The sequence below is a fragment of the Neolamprologus multifasciatus genome, chromosome 17 (assembly GCF_963576455.1).
Source record: "Neolamprologus multifasciatus chromosome 17, fNeoMul1.2, whole genome shotgun sequence".
NCBI lineage: Eukaryota > Metazoa > Chordata > Actinopteri > Cichliformes > Cichlidae > Neolamprologus > Neolamprologus multifasciatus.
The window spans coordinates 25,386,400-25,403,434 of record NC_140455.1 but is presented as its reverse complement, the minus strand read 5'-3'; the positions used below and the strand labels follow the sequence as shown (position 1 = coordinate 25,403,434).

Here is a 17,035-nt window from a genome sequence, read left to right as displayed (position 1 = left end):
AAAGTGTAGATTATGCTCAAGTCTCCAAGAGCACATTTTGATGATGGCATCATTACAATTTTCAGACACACATACACTTGAAAACAATACCAGCCACCCTGTTGTAGCAATCAATACAGGTTGTGATAGAAAAGCATTGATGTAACGTAGATAATGTGCACAGCACTGAGTTTATGCAACAATGCTTTCCTCATTTTCTCTCCAATCATTGACATTTTTTTCTGACCCTGAATACTTAATCACAGCCAGCTGCCTTCCTCTCCCTTGTTCTCTCTTTGCTCCATCTCTCGCTTAATGTGTTGTTTCGAGGTGGAGCTTTTCTGCAGGGATGATTAGTGTTGATTTGCCTGCAGCTCCAGGCCATTAAAACACACATGCTTAAAACAATCATGCCCAGGCTTAATGTAATCTAAATAAGCAAACAAATAAATGAATAAAAGGAAACATAGCACCACTTTTTTGGGGGGTGGGTGGGTGGGATGAAGCAGGGGAGGGAAACTGGAGACCACTGGTTGCCTAGCAACCAGTTACGAGTGATGTGTTGAAGTTGATGTCCAACCAAGACCAATAGGACATTTCAGTTGTTTTCAGTGCTGACAGAAGAGGCAGCCAATGAGAGGGGGCTGTTTAATAAGCCTGCCTACATGGAGACAGCTATATCTCCATTAATAGCATAAGAACTGTAACTATGACTGCAAGCACAGACTGAGTGAGTGTGTGTGTGTGTGTGTGAGTGTGTGTGTGTGTGTGTGTGTGCAAACAGAGCCAAATGCTGCAGGATCAAGGCTGAAACAAGATCTCTCAAATCTTGCTTCTGCAGGCACACTCGTACACGCACACACACCCTCATTCTTTACCACACACGGAGGCTCATGAATTGAATTCCCAATAAGATGGGAGAGGAAATGGTGGATGATATTTTTCTGGGTTAATAAATACTTCAAAGCCCCAAGATGGAAGCAATTTTCACACTGCAGAGAAGCACAAGCTCTCCTAAGGCACCAAGCTGTGCACATGACTGTGTGTATTTGTGAGTGTACAATATTGTCTAAGAGGGGAGGGGTTCAAAGAGTTTATAAACCTCTGTATTTTTTTTGCACACACACAGAGAATATATCTAGATTACATTACAAAGAAACACAATGAAACAGCACTTAAAATATTAGATCTGGGTCTCATGTTTTAGGTATTTGCTAATATGGTCGTAAATATTACGATGGAAATTGGCAGTCCACGACTGCATAGGTATATTTCTTTGAAAGCACAAAGACAATGTCTGTCAATTTTTAAGATATATGATATTTTATGGTAGACTTTGCCCAATCCTTCAATGGTAAAGAATATACAGAAACTCACGTGTCCAGATCTGGATTGACTCCAAAATCTAAGCTGGTCCAAGTGGCAAAGTTGTCATACAAATCCAATCATAACTTTTTGAGAAAAAGGTGAACGCACAAACAGAACCATCACATAGCTTCCTCTTAACTGCTTGTAAGACTTATTTTCTATTCTTCTATCAGGTTTCTGACATCAGTACTTTGCTGAGGTAGTGATTGTTTCTAACAGCTGCTTGTAGTCAGAGTCAGTGAAGCGTGAAACGTACAGTACATGCACTTTTTGGGGCGGAGGGAGAAATAAGACAAGATAAGGTTAATAGGATGCTTGTAGCAGCCATATGTGCATCTGTGGGCTCTCTGCTGAGTGACAGCTTTGGATGGGACCCTGCTGTGTACTCTGTCCTGGTTCTCTGTGGCCTGGGAAAACTTTTAAAACAGTTGCTTTTCTTTGTGGTTGACTTGAAACTTTTGTAAATTAGATTTTTTTTGTCCATTATAAAGTCATCGAGTATGCAAACAAGAACTGATGCATCAGCAACATCCCTTTAAGCTTTACATTAAACTTTATTTTATTCAGTTTTGCTTCTATAGCATCAAATCACATCAACAGTTGCTTCAAGGCGCTTTATATTGTACGATAACAAATCTTCTATATGTGCAGAGAGAACAGACAAAAGTGAGATGGTACGATCTTCTGTCTGCTTTCATGTCCCTCTTTTTTATGCATATATATGGAGTATAAGTGTTAGCCATTTAAACTGCTGATGAATGCCTAAGGTTGAGATATAAACAGCTCATTTACATAGAAAAATGGCGATCTTTAATGTGAGCCATTAAAATAAGATAAATAAACTTGGAAAGAAGGGTGCGGTATATACCCATTAACGATCTGAATGGTCCACTAATGAAACGGCATAGAGTAATATGTCCTCTTGCAAAGCGTAGGAGCATAACTACAGAGATATTAAGCATAAAAACATTTGTATCAGCATGTAAAAAGTCTTTGTCTGTGGAATGCCTCTCGCGGCATCATTCATCACGCCGTGGTTTCTCTGAGCTGCATACTGATTAATGCCCGTCACTGACAGGGAATCTATTGCAATGAGTCGCTGTGGTGACGATTCGATGAACAGAAGGCGAGGCTGGGTTTTTGATGGATCGGCCGACGTCTGAGATAAACAGCATCAGGCAGACACTCCAACTCAATCTTTCTGTCCATCCAGGCTCCGGTTATCAAACAGCTGGGCGAAGAAAGAAATACTTTTAACTTTTCTTTCTTTCACGCCACATGCTGGGACCCGTCTCACTCTTTCCCAAAAAGGACCTAACCCATTATCCTGCACAGTCTTGTATTTTCATTTTTCTTTTACTTGTTTGCGTGCGTACTTTTTGGAAAACAAGTTGGTACAGGCTAGAAAATATTAATTGGGCTGTTTGAGTTTGAGCTGCCAGTGGATTCAAGGCAGCTGAAGTTTAATTTAAGCCGGGGTAAAAATAAAAAAATAAAAATAATGGCAATCATGGCTGGAACAATAACACTGGTTTAGAAAAGATAAGGGTTTAAACGCTTTGATTAAAATAGCTGAAAACAGTCATCATCTGACAGCAAGCTTAGCCCCCCTGTTGCTAATCAATGTTTACAGTTTATCTCATACATGCTGATTATCGGTTGCGTATCACTCGCTGTGTAGTCAAGTCAGCTGTGCAAACCAACACGAAGCCTTACAGCATCTCTATTCTAAGCTACTACATTCCTTCCCAGTCTTGTCCCACATTTCACTTCTCCTACCATTTTTCTAGGAGTATGTTAGGTGAATGCAAATAAGGAGAGGACATTAAATTAGGGCAGCAACTGAACTGGAGTGTATTTAAAAGTAGTGGCTGATCTGCTAGACGGCGGTTAGTGTGTTTTCTGACATTCCGACTTTTCAGTGACAGCTAGGTCCCCTCTCTGAATGATGCAAGCAAACAAAAGTCACACAAATTTCTCTCGTTGTGCAACTAAATGGCATAAATCCACCATTGTTGGCTGTATTTGCTAAACTTGTGGACAGAGACCCAGTCGCTCTTTAATCAAAGCACAATCAGAGCTTTAAGTACTACAACATGAGGTCAGACTCTTACTCTAGATGCACAAAAACACTCCAACACCTGCGCGCACGCACGCACAGTTACACAGCCTGTAAATTAGCTCAGTCAGCAGTGTTGATTGAGCGCTGTGGACTCATTTCTTGTGTTTAAATCATTTCTGAGCACAGAAAGCAAGAAAGCTGCATTAAAAGAACAGCTAGCGAAGAATAAAAGTATTAGTGTTCATCTCTAAATCCCCCCGCATGCTTTATAGCTCTCCTTTTGTCATCACCCTTTCCACATCCCGTCTCAAAGCAAGCTCACCTATTTCTCCACAGGACGTGACTCATTCCAAAGGTTGAGGAGTAATCTTGACTCCTGCTGTGATTTCTTTTCTCGCCCTCTTCTCTTGAGCTGTTTACTGTTGCTTTGTTGCTGACCAGCACAAGTGGTTTTCTTTTTTTCTTCTTCTCCCTTCTGCCTCTCTCCTTTCTTTATCCACGCTTTCCTCCTCGCCTCCTCAGCACCAGCTTTTGTCTCCCTTTCTCTCACTTTCTCTGCAGATTTCCAGCGCCCGAAAACTCCTCCTCCTTCTTCAGCTTGCGGCAGCCAGACTACATCTCCTACATGTCTCTGCCTGAGCTCTCTCTCTCTCTCTCTACACACTCTCTCTCCCTGCGCTCTCCCGCTTTCTACCCAGTTTACATTCACCCTCCTCCTCCTCCTCCTCTCTATCCCGTCACTATGGAGACACACTGAGCCTATACCAAGACAAGTTTGTGCTCGCAAGGAGTCTAAGTTTATGTGTTTGTGTGCTGTTTGAGTTGAAAGAGTTCAGCAGTGATGTAAATATTCAAAACAAAAATTACGTTGTTAACAATAAAATGTCAGAGTCATATCTTGATCTTTTATATTTATCTATATCGCTTCTAATTATAACATAATTATATTTTCATAGGGTCTATTATGGACTGGTTTTGTGTTTAGCACAAAGCCTGGAAACGGCTAGAGTTAGCTTTACAGCAGAAATATACATTTTATGGCGTTTTTTGCCTCCTTTCCGCCTTTATAATAATGATGCTTAGGAATGTTTTATTAATATTATGAAATACTTTACAACACCCCTGCTTTTTTAAAGCCTTGAACATATGCTTCACTAGAAGCACAAGCAGATAAAATAAAATTCAAATGAAATTCTCATATTCCATTAGTGTATTGGGCTATTTGCCCAGTAGACAGGCTTCGAGCCCCAGGACCCTGAACTGGGCAAGCAGAAGAAAATAGAGGGATTTATGCTAACCAAGCTAGCAAGTGTTAGCTTCCATTGCATTTTCTATAAATAAATAGTCTATGGATTCCCTCTCTTCTGTGTTTATGTCAAGTAAAACTTGAAAAATGAGCATAATTGATTTTCCGCAAATGTAATATCAACATTATCACCTAAGAAAAACATCTCATTTCTAATTGATGCGAAAAAGTATTTTGTAGTTTGTGATCATCTCAGCCGGGACAGTTTCATACCAGTCTGACCTTTCTGATTGGTCAAACTTAATGCTGTCAACTGGAACTTCAGAGCCCTCTCGCAACCAAAAATAAAGCTTTAGTCTCTGGCTGCAGTTCTAAACAAGTTTAGACATGTGACAGGAAGTAGCCTAGAGCACAGAAAATTCCCATTCATCTGATCATTATCAGTTTTGCAATTCTCCTTCGTGCCTCATTTCAGAGAAATCCCATCATTGAGGAGGCTTTCGTAATATTCAAATATCTGCTATTTACCAAAGAATGAAACATTTAGAAATGACTCACCTTCTCTTATGTCTCTTAGGTCAGGACAACACTAGTCCATGTGGTTACTTTATATATTGAGCGGGTACATGTGTTTATGTCCGTATTAAAGTGTCACATAAATGAAATCCAAGCTACAAAGCTTGACGTCATTCTAGCTATTTCTGTCTTTACAAGCGTCTACTTATGTGATCCACGGGGCATAACCTAAATAGAGTTCTTGAATCCCTCACACTGGCATCTCCATTAGAAAACAGCAACAACGGTTGAGTCTTAAATCTGTAATTTGATTTTTTTTTAAACCTATAGACATTATTAAGCATTTTTAACTAATTTTAAAGGAATAGATCCCACGTGGTGACAAAATAGTCCCCTAAAGATCCAAGTAAGCAAAAAAATATGTAAACTTCAAGATCTCAATGCACAATTATCAAAACTGAAGTAATTCACAATTGTGATATTAATGTAACATCCAGCAAACATATGCTAACATAAGCTAACTTTTTCAGGTGTAGGGAAAGCATGTATAAACAGTGTAAAACATGGACGTAGCTTCTAGCTCAGAAAAAGGAAGCCAATGCCAAAGTGCCTTGTAACGGCATTCTGTCGGTTCTATCTGTTAGTGTTGATACTTGTGTCCTTTCATATTTAGATTTGCTTTGTTGTCCTTTGTACGTCTGCTGCTATGGCGACTCAGTTTCCCTCTGGGATTTATAAAGTTTCTTTGGTCGGCCATCAGATGGCAATAGCTGTGACTGCATGTGAATGGAAGTCTACGGAAAAAAACAGCTTTCTTTCTTGACCTCTGTAAACACTTTCCTGCTCAGTGTATGAGCTCAGTCACTTGTTTTTGGTCAATAAAAAAAAAGAATGTCTATTTACTGCACTACTGTTTAACCATTGGTATGCTTGTAGCTGTCTATTGTGAGCCATTTCATTTACTTATCAAACGCTGCTTATGTGCCAAAAGAGAAATAACCTCCTTATTACTAAAACTGATTAATCTCAAAATGATCAATAATATTTTTTTCTTAATTCGGCCCTTAGGCTCCTCTCTGTCATATCTGGATTTTTGCAAGGGCAGAAAAGCTCACCACACTTCAAAAGCAAACCATCTTCTGTACTGTCTATAGCCCCCTTACACATGGCAGTCAGAGCTACATATAGCAGAAACTTGCTACTCATATTTATGACATATTTCCAATTAGAAGTGTCATTTCAAGGTTTAAAGGGATGTGATACTAGTAAAGCTAGTCAACTTAATGGTGTCACAAACCACAACACAGAGGAGAAATTATTAGTAATGCGTGACTAAATTGAACCTGGGCTCTGTATAGATGAAACAAACACAACAAAATCAAGTAAACTCATCCCCGTTTTTACAAACAGATTTAACAAGTGAAGATGTTTCCTGTGAAGAAGTAGTAGACCGGGATGTGCAGCGCTACATCAGATCTACCAACCGCAGGTTCATGAGCCACAGAGGGGTCACACATATTCTCTCCTGACACCTCCTACACGATCTGCAGCACGGTGAGCGCTATGACAGGAGGTTGGTTTTTTTAAAAAGAAGAAGAAAAACTGCAGGAAAGTGATATCAGCAGTAAGCAGTGACGGTGAAGTACACTGCAGTCCTGAGGCAAATCTGCCCACACAAAAATTAACACCAGCTACTACTCACTCCCTTTTCACACATACTGTATCCCTGCACATTTCAGCACGCCGGACGCAAATACACATATGAAAAACAAATGTTCCTCACCGGGCGCAGGCATGAATTTTCGGTGCGAGAACTTGTGAATAGGCAAGATACCTAGAAGGATGTACTGTACGTGGCGCTCGCTTAATGCTTGCGTGTCTGTGTAGGTTCTAGTTTATGAAGTATACGATCCGGCGGTGTCTAACGAAGGCAGGAACCATCTGGTGATGGGATGTGAGACAATCTGTCCATTTGGAGAGGTGACAAAGAAGGTGATAAGCACAGAATAACAACACACACACAAACTATTTAGAATAGTGTCAGAAAAAAAAAGCAATCCAGCACATACACACACACATACACACACACACACACACACGTATTTCATTTCATTTATACCAAGTGCACAGTCTCTATGGTAACTAGTAGCCATCTTCTACAAGCTGTAGAAGAAAAGCTGAACTCTCATGACTCTCCTCAATTTATTTTAGACCCTTCATGCAGTTCGCACACACTTAGTCACTTTAAGCTTTTCACAAAACATTCCTAGCATATTGGGTGTACACTTACTGAAATTGCACGTTGGAAAAACTGAGGAGAATGCAGGGACAAGTCCGGCCCTGTGGGTGAATCACACGCACACACAGATATACACCCACACGCATACACCTACATGATATGAGCACACACTAACAGGCCTTCACATGCAAAGGACGAGTATGAAGAGGCAAAAGCTTTTCCTCCGCTGCTCTATTTTACAAGAGCAGATCATGATTATATACCACGAAATCATGAAAATCAGTCAGAGAGATGGTGCACTTACTTCCTGCATCTATTTAATACATAGGGTTGGTTTAAGTTAGCGGTAGTTAACCTGGATGTTAGGAGATAATAAACAAAATAAGTGCAATTAATATGTATCTGTTTCCACTTGGTGCTGCTTTATACTCACAATTCAGCTTATTTTCCTAAAGGTGGAAACAATGTAGCTTTTACTGATTTACTGGAAGGTAAAACTGGAAACACATTACACATCTTCAGAGTATTAAAGTCAAAACAATCCAGCTGCTTATCATGCACATCATCTTAGTGGCCATGGGTGTGAGGGGAAGTTGACTCCTGGAAGTTAAACATTTATGTCCATTCTACTGCAGTTCCTACATTTACCTTTAGGAGGTCTATAGAGAAAAAACTAAACTACGCTCTTCTCACACACATAGCCTCATGTCAGGCTATAAAACACGAGAAACCTCTTGTGATTAGACCTAATAAGGTCATAAAAAGCCATATATATTGATGCTTTTTGTAGATTTTGTATATACTTCTTGAACTACTCTCATTATCTGTGTAATTTATTTTTTTTAAAGAGGAAATATTTGAGATTTATAACTACGTTGGAATATGAACTTTCCTCTCTGAACCTGTGAGAGGCTGTGAGTACACATACTTTTGCCTAAAATGCTCAAAACACATCACAGTGATTATGATTAGAAGCTTCTATTTTAAGCTATTGTGGGTCTACTACTACTACTACTAATCGATTATTCTTCTACCCTCAATTTTAATCCGATTACTTGAAATCAACGTGAACATATCAGAATGGGAAGACGGTCCTTTCATACCCAGAAGACCTTAAAGACTCAGCTTTTCATCCTCTGTGAACATCAATCAAACACATTTCCAGAACAATACACAGGTACGCTACACTTGTACACACTTGCAGCCGCCCTCCCTTGATATTAGGAGCCACTCATCCAGAAAACATTAAGGGAATCGTTCCTTAAGGACCAGAAACTATCTGCACTCCACCGGCGTGAATGCGGCTTTCTAAAATGAAATCCATTTCTAATTGCTTCACTGTGGGCTCTCAGAGGACTCGCTTTAAATGAGAGCAATTTGGGGCCTTGACTCGGTTATTTTGTACTTTCTTTCACCTCCAGACGAGATCTGATTCAAGTGAGAGGCAGTGGCGCCACCGTGTGGATTTTTAAAGGATGTGCCTCTATGTCACTGCACTGCAGGGAAATGAAACAGGGGTATCAGAGTAGCCTGGTAAATCGACAGGTAAAGCTGATGATTGTTATCAAACAGTCAATTTTACTGACATTTTCATGTTGCAGCACCTCCCGATAAAACAGCTCCCCCAGACTTTAACGCAACAATCAAGACTTCTTTTCACATAATCTGATGAGCCTGAATGTATTCGTGTTGCAGCTGCACAGTTTCACTTTTTAAAGTTAAATTGGATCCATTTAAACAGGCTTTCTCACAGCCTGGAGAGCTAAGCAGAGTAAGGATGATCACAGTAAATTATTCTTGAGACAGCAGACAGATTTTACCAGGAGACGTGTGTTATTAAAAGGAGGCTGATAGAGTTATAAACTCTTCCCCTTATTGCATTCTCAAGTATCTGAAAAAGCTCAAAATCAGTTTGGCTTCTGGGGAGAAATTAAGGTTGCAAAGCGGCTTAAAACGGCAGATCTCCACAAATATTCAAAAACCTCTGGCCTCCCTCAATCGAAAACACACAAAATACTCTTCTGACATGAAGGAATCAAAGAAAACACGCATTTGGAAAGATCTAAATTTTTTTTCACTCATATTGCTAATAAACTGGTCCCTGAACTGGTCCCATTAAGTATTTCATGAGTCAGTTTGGTGATACAAGGCGAAGCAATTTATCTTGAGTACGTTCTGTGGAATATGATTTGTTAAATTTGATCGGTATAAGAAACTCCAATTATAAGATACGTGTGAAAACTTACTCTGACAATTTTAATAATGAATTCCTCTAAATTATTAATAGCAATTTCATATTTTAAAAATTAAAGTCTGATTTAATGAGTTTTCATTTCAGGTCTTTCAGACTTTTGGTTCTTTTGCTACTTCGCTTTTCAACGCCACAGCTAAGTGAAAATAACTAAGTGCATGTGGTGCCTACGTTAGCTTTATGTGTGCTTGTTGTCCCATATGATGCAAGACTGACATGGTCTCTGTTCTTAATGCAGCTCCTGGATATTTAGTCTTCTTTCATATTACAAGAATTTTGTGTAATTTTAGCGTTTCTGTTTCCTGCTTGCGGACAGAAACGGGACTCGGTGTGGTCTCCTACTGCTGTAGCTCGTCTGTTTCAATGTGTAATGAGTTCACAGATGTTTTTCTGCATACCTTGGTTGTAACCAGTGTTTGTGTGAGTTACGGTTTCCCTCCTATCAGCTCAAAGCACTCTGACCATTCACCCCTAACCTCTGCCCTCCGACATCAACAGTAATTTTTACTCAAGAGAACTGCCGCTCACTGCATATTTTCGCCTTTTCTAACAATTCCCTGTAAACCGTGCCGTGTTTAAAGTCTCTTAAATCGCCTTTCTTCATCATGCTGATGCTTGCTTTGAACTTCAGCAGGTCATCTTCACCATGTCTACATGCACTGAGTTGCTGCCATGTGATTGGATGGTTAGATATTTGTGTAAACGTGGAGTTGAACAGGTGTAGCTCATGAAGTGACCAGCGAGTGTATCTTGACAATCTTTTAAAAAACCATAAGGTTAGATATAAATTCATATGCAATTATATTTTTTAAATATTTAGTATTGGACAGTGTTATTATAACAGTATCTTTAACAAGCCCTCATCCTCTTTATTTAAGCAGTTCTAAGTAGTGCAGTGTGCAGCAGTCTCTAGCACCTGGGACCAACTTCAGATTTAAGCCGGGGCCGTTGCCAAGGGCACAATGATGGGAGAATTAAACACTAACATACATGTAAACTAGCAATACCATTTTTGATGCCAGGAGAAACCTCTGGATCCCACAAGAAAGCAGAGCAAGAACACAGAGAACACACTAAATCCACCTAATCTTGAACCAGCTAACGGCGCTAAACACTGGAACATCATGTTATTGTTGTGTGGGAACAAAAGACGTGCGTTGCCCCATTGTTGTTTCATATCCTGCTCAAAAATATAATGAAAAGAGATGTGTATATTGTTGAAAGATTACCAGTCAAACATGACAGATCCATACACACTCCCAAGCTGGTTTGCTCCTATACTTCTTTAATTTGGTTTCTTTCTTTATTAGTTTCAGTCTGCATTATGTAGGAATTTGCCATTGAATCTTTTTTTAACATCATTAGAAAATACTTGCTTTGATATGTTTGTGAAACTGCAAAACAGAAAGATATAATATATTTATATACGAATATTATACTAATATAAGCAAGTCATGAAAGAATTGGATTATCCAGTAGCGCCACTGAGACTAAATCTAACTGTTAACTTGGACCAGGTGTGACTCCGAAGACTCAATCTACTCCGATGTTATAAACCCTGAATGCCACAGTTACTCTCTCTCTCTCACACACACACACACACACACACACACACACACACACACACACACACACACACAAACCTGCAGAGAGAAAGCTGCACCTGCTCTCTGTCTGCATTGTATTGTGCACGAATGAGGACCAGCAGGCTTAAAAGGTGTTTTGAAATACTCTGCTAATCCCACAACAGCAGGTATCCACATATGTGCCCAACTATACACACACACACACACACACACACAGGCCTATGCCCCCACCCACACGCACTTATATCCCACTTTAAAACACTTCAGCAACGCTTCACACTCCTCCCCCATCTCCATGGACACCACTGCATCTGTTGCCCACGGCAATTACCTGGTGATTACATGAAAGCAGTGTCCAGATTCGATTTTTAAAGATTCGTTCTTATCTCTCTCTCTCACTCACTCTTTTCCCACTCCCTGTCATTCTCTTAAACCCATATCTCCTTCCCAGCATCACTTTATATTATTCTCCCACCACAATACATCGTTCTCTACACCATCTCCGGACAAACACACACCTCCTCAGGTGCAGAAGTGACCTCTCCAAGTCTCCAGAGACTACCTTCAGTGACAGTGCACTGCTGCAGTGCTGTGCAGCAGACATACACGTACACTCTCTCCCAGTCAGATGTACTCACAAGAGATCGATAAGAAACACTACATCCATGAGATAAGGCCAGCTTCACAGTCTCCCTGCAGACTGCGGACTAGGCAAGGGGTAACACTTCATGTTATTGGACCCATGACTCCATTAAAATACTGCTAAGATTATTCCTTCATATCTATTTTAGTACAGGGAAAACATTTGATTCAAATACCTTGCGCTTAAAAGCAGATGTTTTCCACTATTCAATTCCATTTTATTTATACGGCGCCAAATCACAACAACAGTCGCCTCAACATGCTTTACATTGTAAGGTAGACTCTACACTAAAGCATACAGAGAAAAACCCAAAAATCATATGACCCCTATGAGTATGAGGAAGAAAAAACTCTATCCACTGTAGTGATACCTTCTCTGGAAATCCACGTTTCAATTCAATTCAATTTTATTTATTTATATAGTGCCAAATCACAACAACAGTCGCCTCAAGGCGCTTTATATTGCACAGTAGATCATACAGAGAAAAACCCAACAATCATATGAAACTGTAGTTTCATTCAAACTACAGTAAATAATTCTTTTTGAACAAGTTAAAATTTAAATTTGCAGTTTCCCCAGACTTCATATATGCTGAGTTGACCAGTAGCCTGCAGTTATCTTTAAAATATATGGATGTGGATGACGGGAACTCTGATCAAGGACAGACTACTGAGTAGGCCTAGACCAGGGGTGGGCAATCTCAATCAGGTTTTAGATCTCACCTTGGGTCAACACACCTGAATCACATGATTAGTTCGTTACCAGGCCTCGGCAGAACTTCAGGACATGTTGAGGAGCTAATTTAGCCATTTAAATCAGCTGTGTTGGTTCGAGGACACATCTAAAACCTGCAGGGACACCGGCCCTCGTGGACTGAGATTGCCCACCCCTGGCCTAGACCAAGGTGCAAGAAGAGTAGGAACTGACAACCCTCACTCCAGCTGCAGTTTCTGCAAAAAATACCTCCTGGCACACTACCCAGATGATACTGTCTTGTTTTGTTTTGTCCCCTAAAATATATGCAAACTATGTTACATCCAGTAAATGCGAATTATAAAATCAGACACCAACATGTACATTACACTACGGAGGCACACCTCCGTAGTGTAATGTACATGTTGGTGTCTGATTTTATAATTCGCATTTACTGGATGTAACATAGTTTGCATATATGTTATATATGCACCTCACCCAGCTCTATTCATTCTATTAAAGCTCCTGAGTTGAGTTAAATATCAGTTCATTCTAAACATTTACTATGAGATATAATAACAACAAAATGAACTGATTATAAAACATAAACAACTTGGTCCTTTCTTTACGGGTGGTCACATCGGATCATCTGCCTTCATCCAAGGAAATTCAGGAACAGATGAGAAACAAAGTAACTGAGCTTTATATTAGCATATACAGCTGTGGGACTCCAGCGAACCAAAATTACCCCAAGAGTGCGACAATAGCTCATCCAAGAGGTCACAAAAGACCCCAGAACACCATCCAAAGAACTGCAGGTCTCACTTGCCTCAGTTAAGCTCAGTGTTCATGACTCCACTATAAGAAAGAGACTGGGCAAAAATGTTCCAAGACAAAAACCACTGCTGAGCAAAAGGACCTTAAAAGGTTCATCTCAGTTTTAAATGGAACCATGAACTCTGCCGTCTACCCAAACACTCTAACGCGAAATGTCGGGCCATCAGTTTGTGACCTTAAGCTGAAGCGCAAATGGGTTCTGCAGCAGGACAGATCCAAAACACACCAGCAAGTCCACCTCTGAATAGCTTAAGAAAAAAAAAGAAGACTTTGAAGTGGCCTAGTCAAAGTCCTGACTAAATCCGACTCAAAAACCCTTCAATATGGCTGAATTACAACAATTCTGCAAAGATGAGTGGGCCAAAATTTCTCTACAGCATTGTAAAAGACTCACGGCCAGTTATCACAAACACTTAATTGCACTAACATTCATTTAGAAACTGTATGTTGTGTTTACTGGTCTTATCTTCATCTAATATTTAAATTTGTTTGATCTGAAACATTTAAGTGTGACAAACATACAAAAAATACTATTGTATTCATTTTTAACCGTGTCCATCCTGCTCACTCCAAATAAAACTTCCTCTTCAGCAACACTACTTGCAGCTCCACCTCCTGTCTTTTTGTCAGTGTCACTAGCTTCAAACCATACATCATTGCAAATCTCACGCTTTACACTTACAAACCTTCCCTTTCACTCTTGCTGCTATCCTTCTGTCATAAATCACCGATGACAATCATACCTATCTACTTGACCCTCCCTGCAACCCTTCTTCACTCCCCTTATATAGAACATGAACTAAAACCCAAAATAAAGCATTGGGTAAGTTTTTATACTAAACTAGGGAAATCTCTTTATCCACAGTCATGTTGAACAAGTGAAGCATTGTCACCAAAGCACTGTGATAGCAAAGTTGGGGATAGTACAGTCTAAAATAAAAGCAAGTTTCCTTTAACTGAAGCAAAGAAGCCTGGTGCAAACAGTGAAATGCAATCTGAGGTCTTACAGGGACATGCAGTACTTTTGTCTATACAGTGTACGTGGACACCCTCTAGTGTCTGCAAAATGTGCTGCACTGCAGTTTCAGTTAATTCAGAAAATCTTTTGACGCTATACAGTATTCAAATTTACATGAACAGGTCTAAAATTAATATACATCCATGCATGTCATACATTGAATACAAATACATAAACATACAGGAATGTATTAACAGTTTAACTGTCTCACATATGCATCCAGACACACACACACACACACACACACACACACACACACACACACACAGAAGTGCAGCATGTGGGCGGTATCCCCGGCGCTATAAAACATCTTGCATCCCACATGCTTATATAACTCCCTCTCCACCTCCTCCAGCTGATCACTCATCACTTTATCCTCCGCAGGGAAGGAAAAACACCCCTTCTCACTCTCTCTCATTGAAATCAGCCAGGCAGGCGCCCCCTGCAATCGAGCATGATTTCGTTACACTGCCAGCATCAAAGAAGCACATCACTCCAAAGAGATCGGCCTGCATTAAACTGCATCTCCGAGTGAAGATTTTATGTTGGTAAAAATTGAATCATAAACCTGGACTATCTGTGACAACACATAAAACCCAAATGTCAAACCTTCTTATCGTTCCCCTTTACTAATATTTACAGAAAGAGAGAATTCAACATTCAGTAGCTCCTTGGGTTTTTTTTGTTACTGCAGATATCGGACCAGAAATCTCTACACCGAAATGAAGAAAGAAAAAGACAAAGCAATGTTATGGTTTAACAGTCAAAAAAATGCACCTCCCTCCAGTTTGTTTTCTCAGCACATATTGCACAGTAATGAGAAGAAATGCCTGATGGGCCTTCTTTACAGTATGGCCTCTGAATCAACTTCAGCCTTGTTCTCGAGTAAGAAGCCAAAGGGCTAACAATCAAGCCTGCATGGCTACTGAAGTATGACTTTCCGGGGTTATAATATGTACACTCAATAGGAGATACAAACCTCCGCACCTTTCATAGAGCATGCACAGCAAGCCACAGGTGGGAAGAATGTAAGCGACAATATTGGACACAGCATGTTAGGGATGGGGGAGGGAGGGGGGTTGCCAAGTGACTTGCAGCAACTTTAGGCAGGTTAAAGGAGTGTGAATAGCAGCTGGAAAATTGGATGGGATGAGATTAACTTGTGGGATGGTGGGTGAGAATTAGATGGTGCTCTGCCTGAACCAATACTATGCTTCAGAATATGTACAGAAATAAAATCTGACTAGATATCTGACTATTGACTGAGGGGTGTCTCGATGTGTGCTCAATCATCCAGGTAAGGAAGTCCCAGAAATTGCTGCAATTTCCCAATTTGCATATTAATGACTATGAAACAGCCTCTTGTTAGTCAGTGGTACTACTTTTGGCCACTATGTAAATGTATATAAGGCAGGTGAAACCTGCAGTGAGCTGAGACTGAAGAAGTGACTTGGAGTAGTGATGAAACTCTCACTGTGAAAACTTGAACATATTTTCATGGGTTCTGCCACAAATGTCTTTAGCGAAGAAAAAAACAAAGAAAAAGCAATGAATTCAGAACTCTGCTACCATGACCATTTGCCCGAAGTTTTAAGACGGGACTCAAATTTATGGTTAAAAAACAAAAACTCAGAGATTCCCTGAAACAGCTGACTGCTGCTGTTTTTAGCAAATGTTCCTGGATTAAATGGTGAACTCACTGGGCATTTTCAGCTGCAAATTGATTTTTGTTGTTTTTCTGTGCTCTAGTGAGTATTTATGGCCACAGAAATGTAATGTAGAATTGACTTAAAGTGAACTGCAGAGCTCATTCTCTTGGGAAAAAGTAACATATCACCCAGTGGCTAAATTAGGTTTTGGCTTCCCATGTAATCCTTTGTGCTTTCATTAGATTTTATCTTTTAATATGGCTATTTTTAGCACTGTAGACTTACATTGATGAGCTCAATTTCCCAGATCTTTTTGACCAGCTCCATGGAAGTGTAACCATTGACAAGGAAAGACTTGGTGTAGTCCCCGAGCTCCAAAGACTCCAGCCACTCTGCCACTGATGTGGGGTTGTTGCCATCGTATCCGATAGGTCTCACCTTAAGTACACAGAGCAGAAAAAAAGGATTACGGAAGAAGTTTATCTTTGGAGCGCACTTTTTATTACTTTTCTGTAGTTCTGTTTGTTCTCGCTGCATGCTCTTGTACACAACACGAGGCTGTGAGCACAGCGGATTATCTTTCTTCTCATTTTCCACATTTTAGACCTGGAGTTTTACTGCATAAAAACAGCTGCTATCTGAAGCAAGATCTGGTGCGAATGCTTACTGCCTACATACCTATTACTAATTTCCATTTTATTCCCGTGCCATGCTTTATTTTCAAGATGCATTCCACATTAAAGGCTTTCCTCAATCGAAAGGAAACAGGTGAGGAAGCTAAACGAGTACAGGAAAAGGAAACACGGGCACAACTGTTGAGAAGGTTCGTAAAAAAGACACCAAAAGCAGACTCACTGCTTGCACTGAGACACTTTGAGTGTAGCAGATAATACATAATTCATTCACTTTTCTTTTGACAGTCAAAAGCGCTTCAGAGAGCTTATGTTG

At 40.1% G+C, this 17,035-nt stretch overlaps 1 protein-coding gene across 10 annotated transcripts in view; it reads right to left on the bottom strand.

The window, feature by feature from the left end:
- anks1b (ankyrin repeat and sterile alpha motif domain containing 1B) overlaps positions 1-17,035 on the bottom strand; it is a 290,075-nt gene that overhangs the window by 31,610 nt on the left and 241,430 nt on the right. For all 10 annotated transcript variants that reach the window (XM_085138763.1, XM_085138764.1, XM_085138765.1 and 7 more), the window contains one exon: positions 16,373-16,525. In XM_085138763.1, coding sequence (XP_084994889.1) covers positions 16,373-16,525 — 153 coding nt within the window. The remainder of the gene's footprint in view (positions 1-16,372; positions 16,526-17,035) is intronic.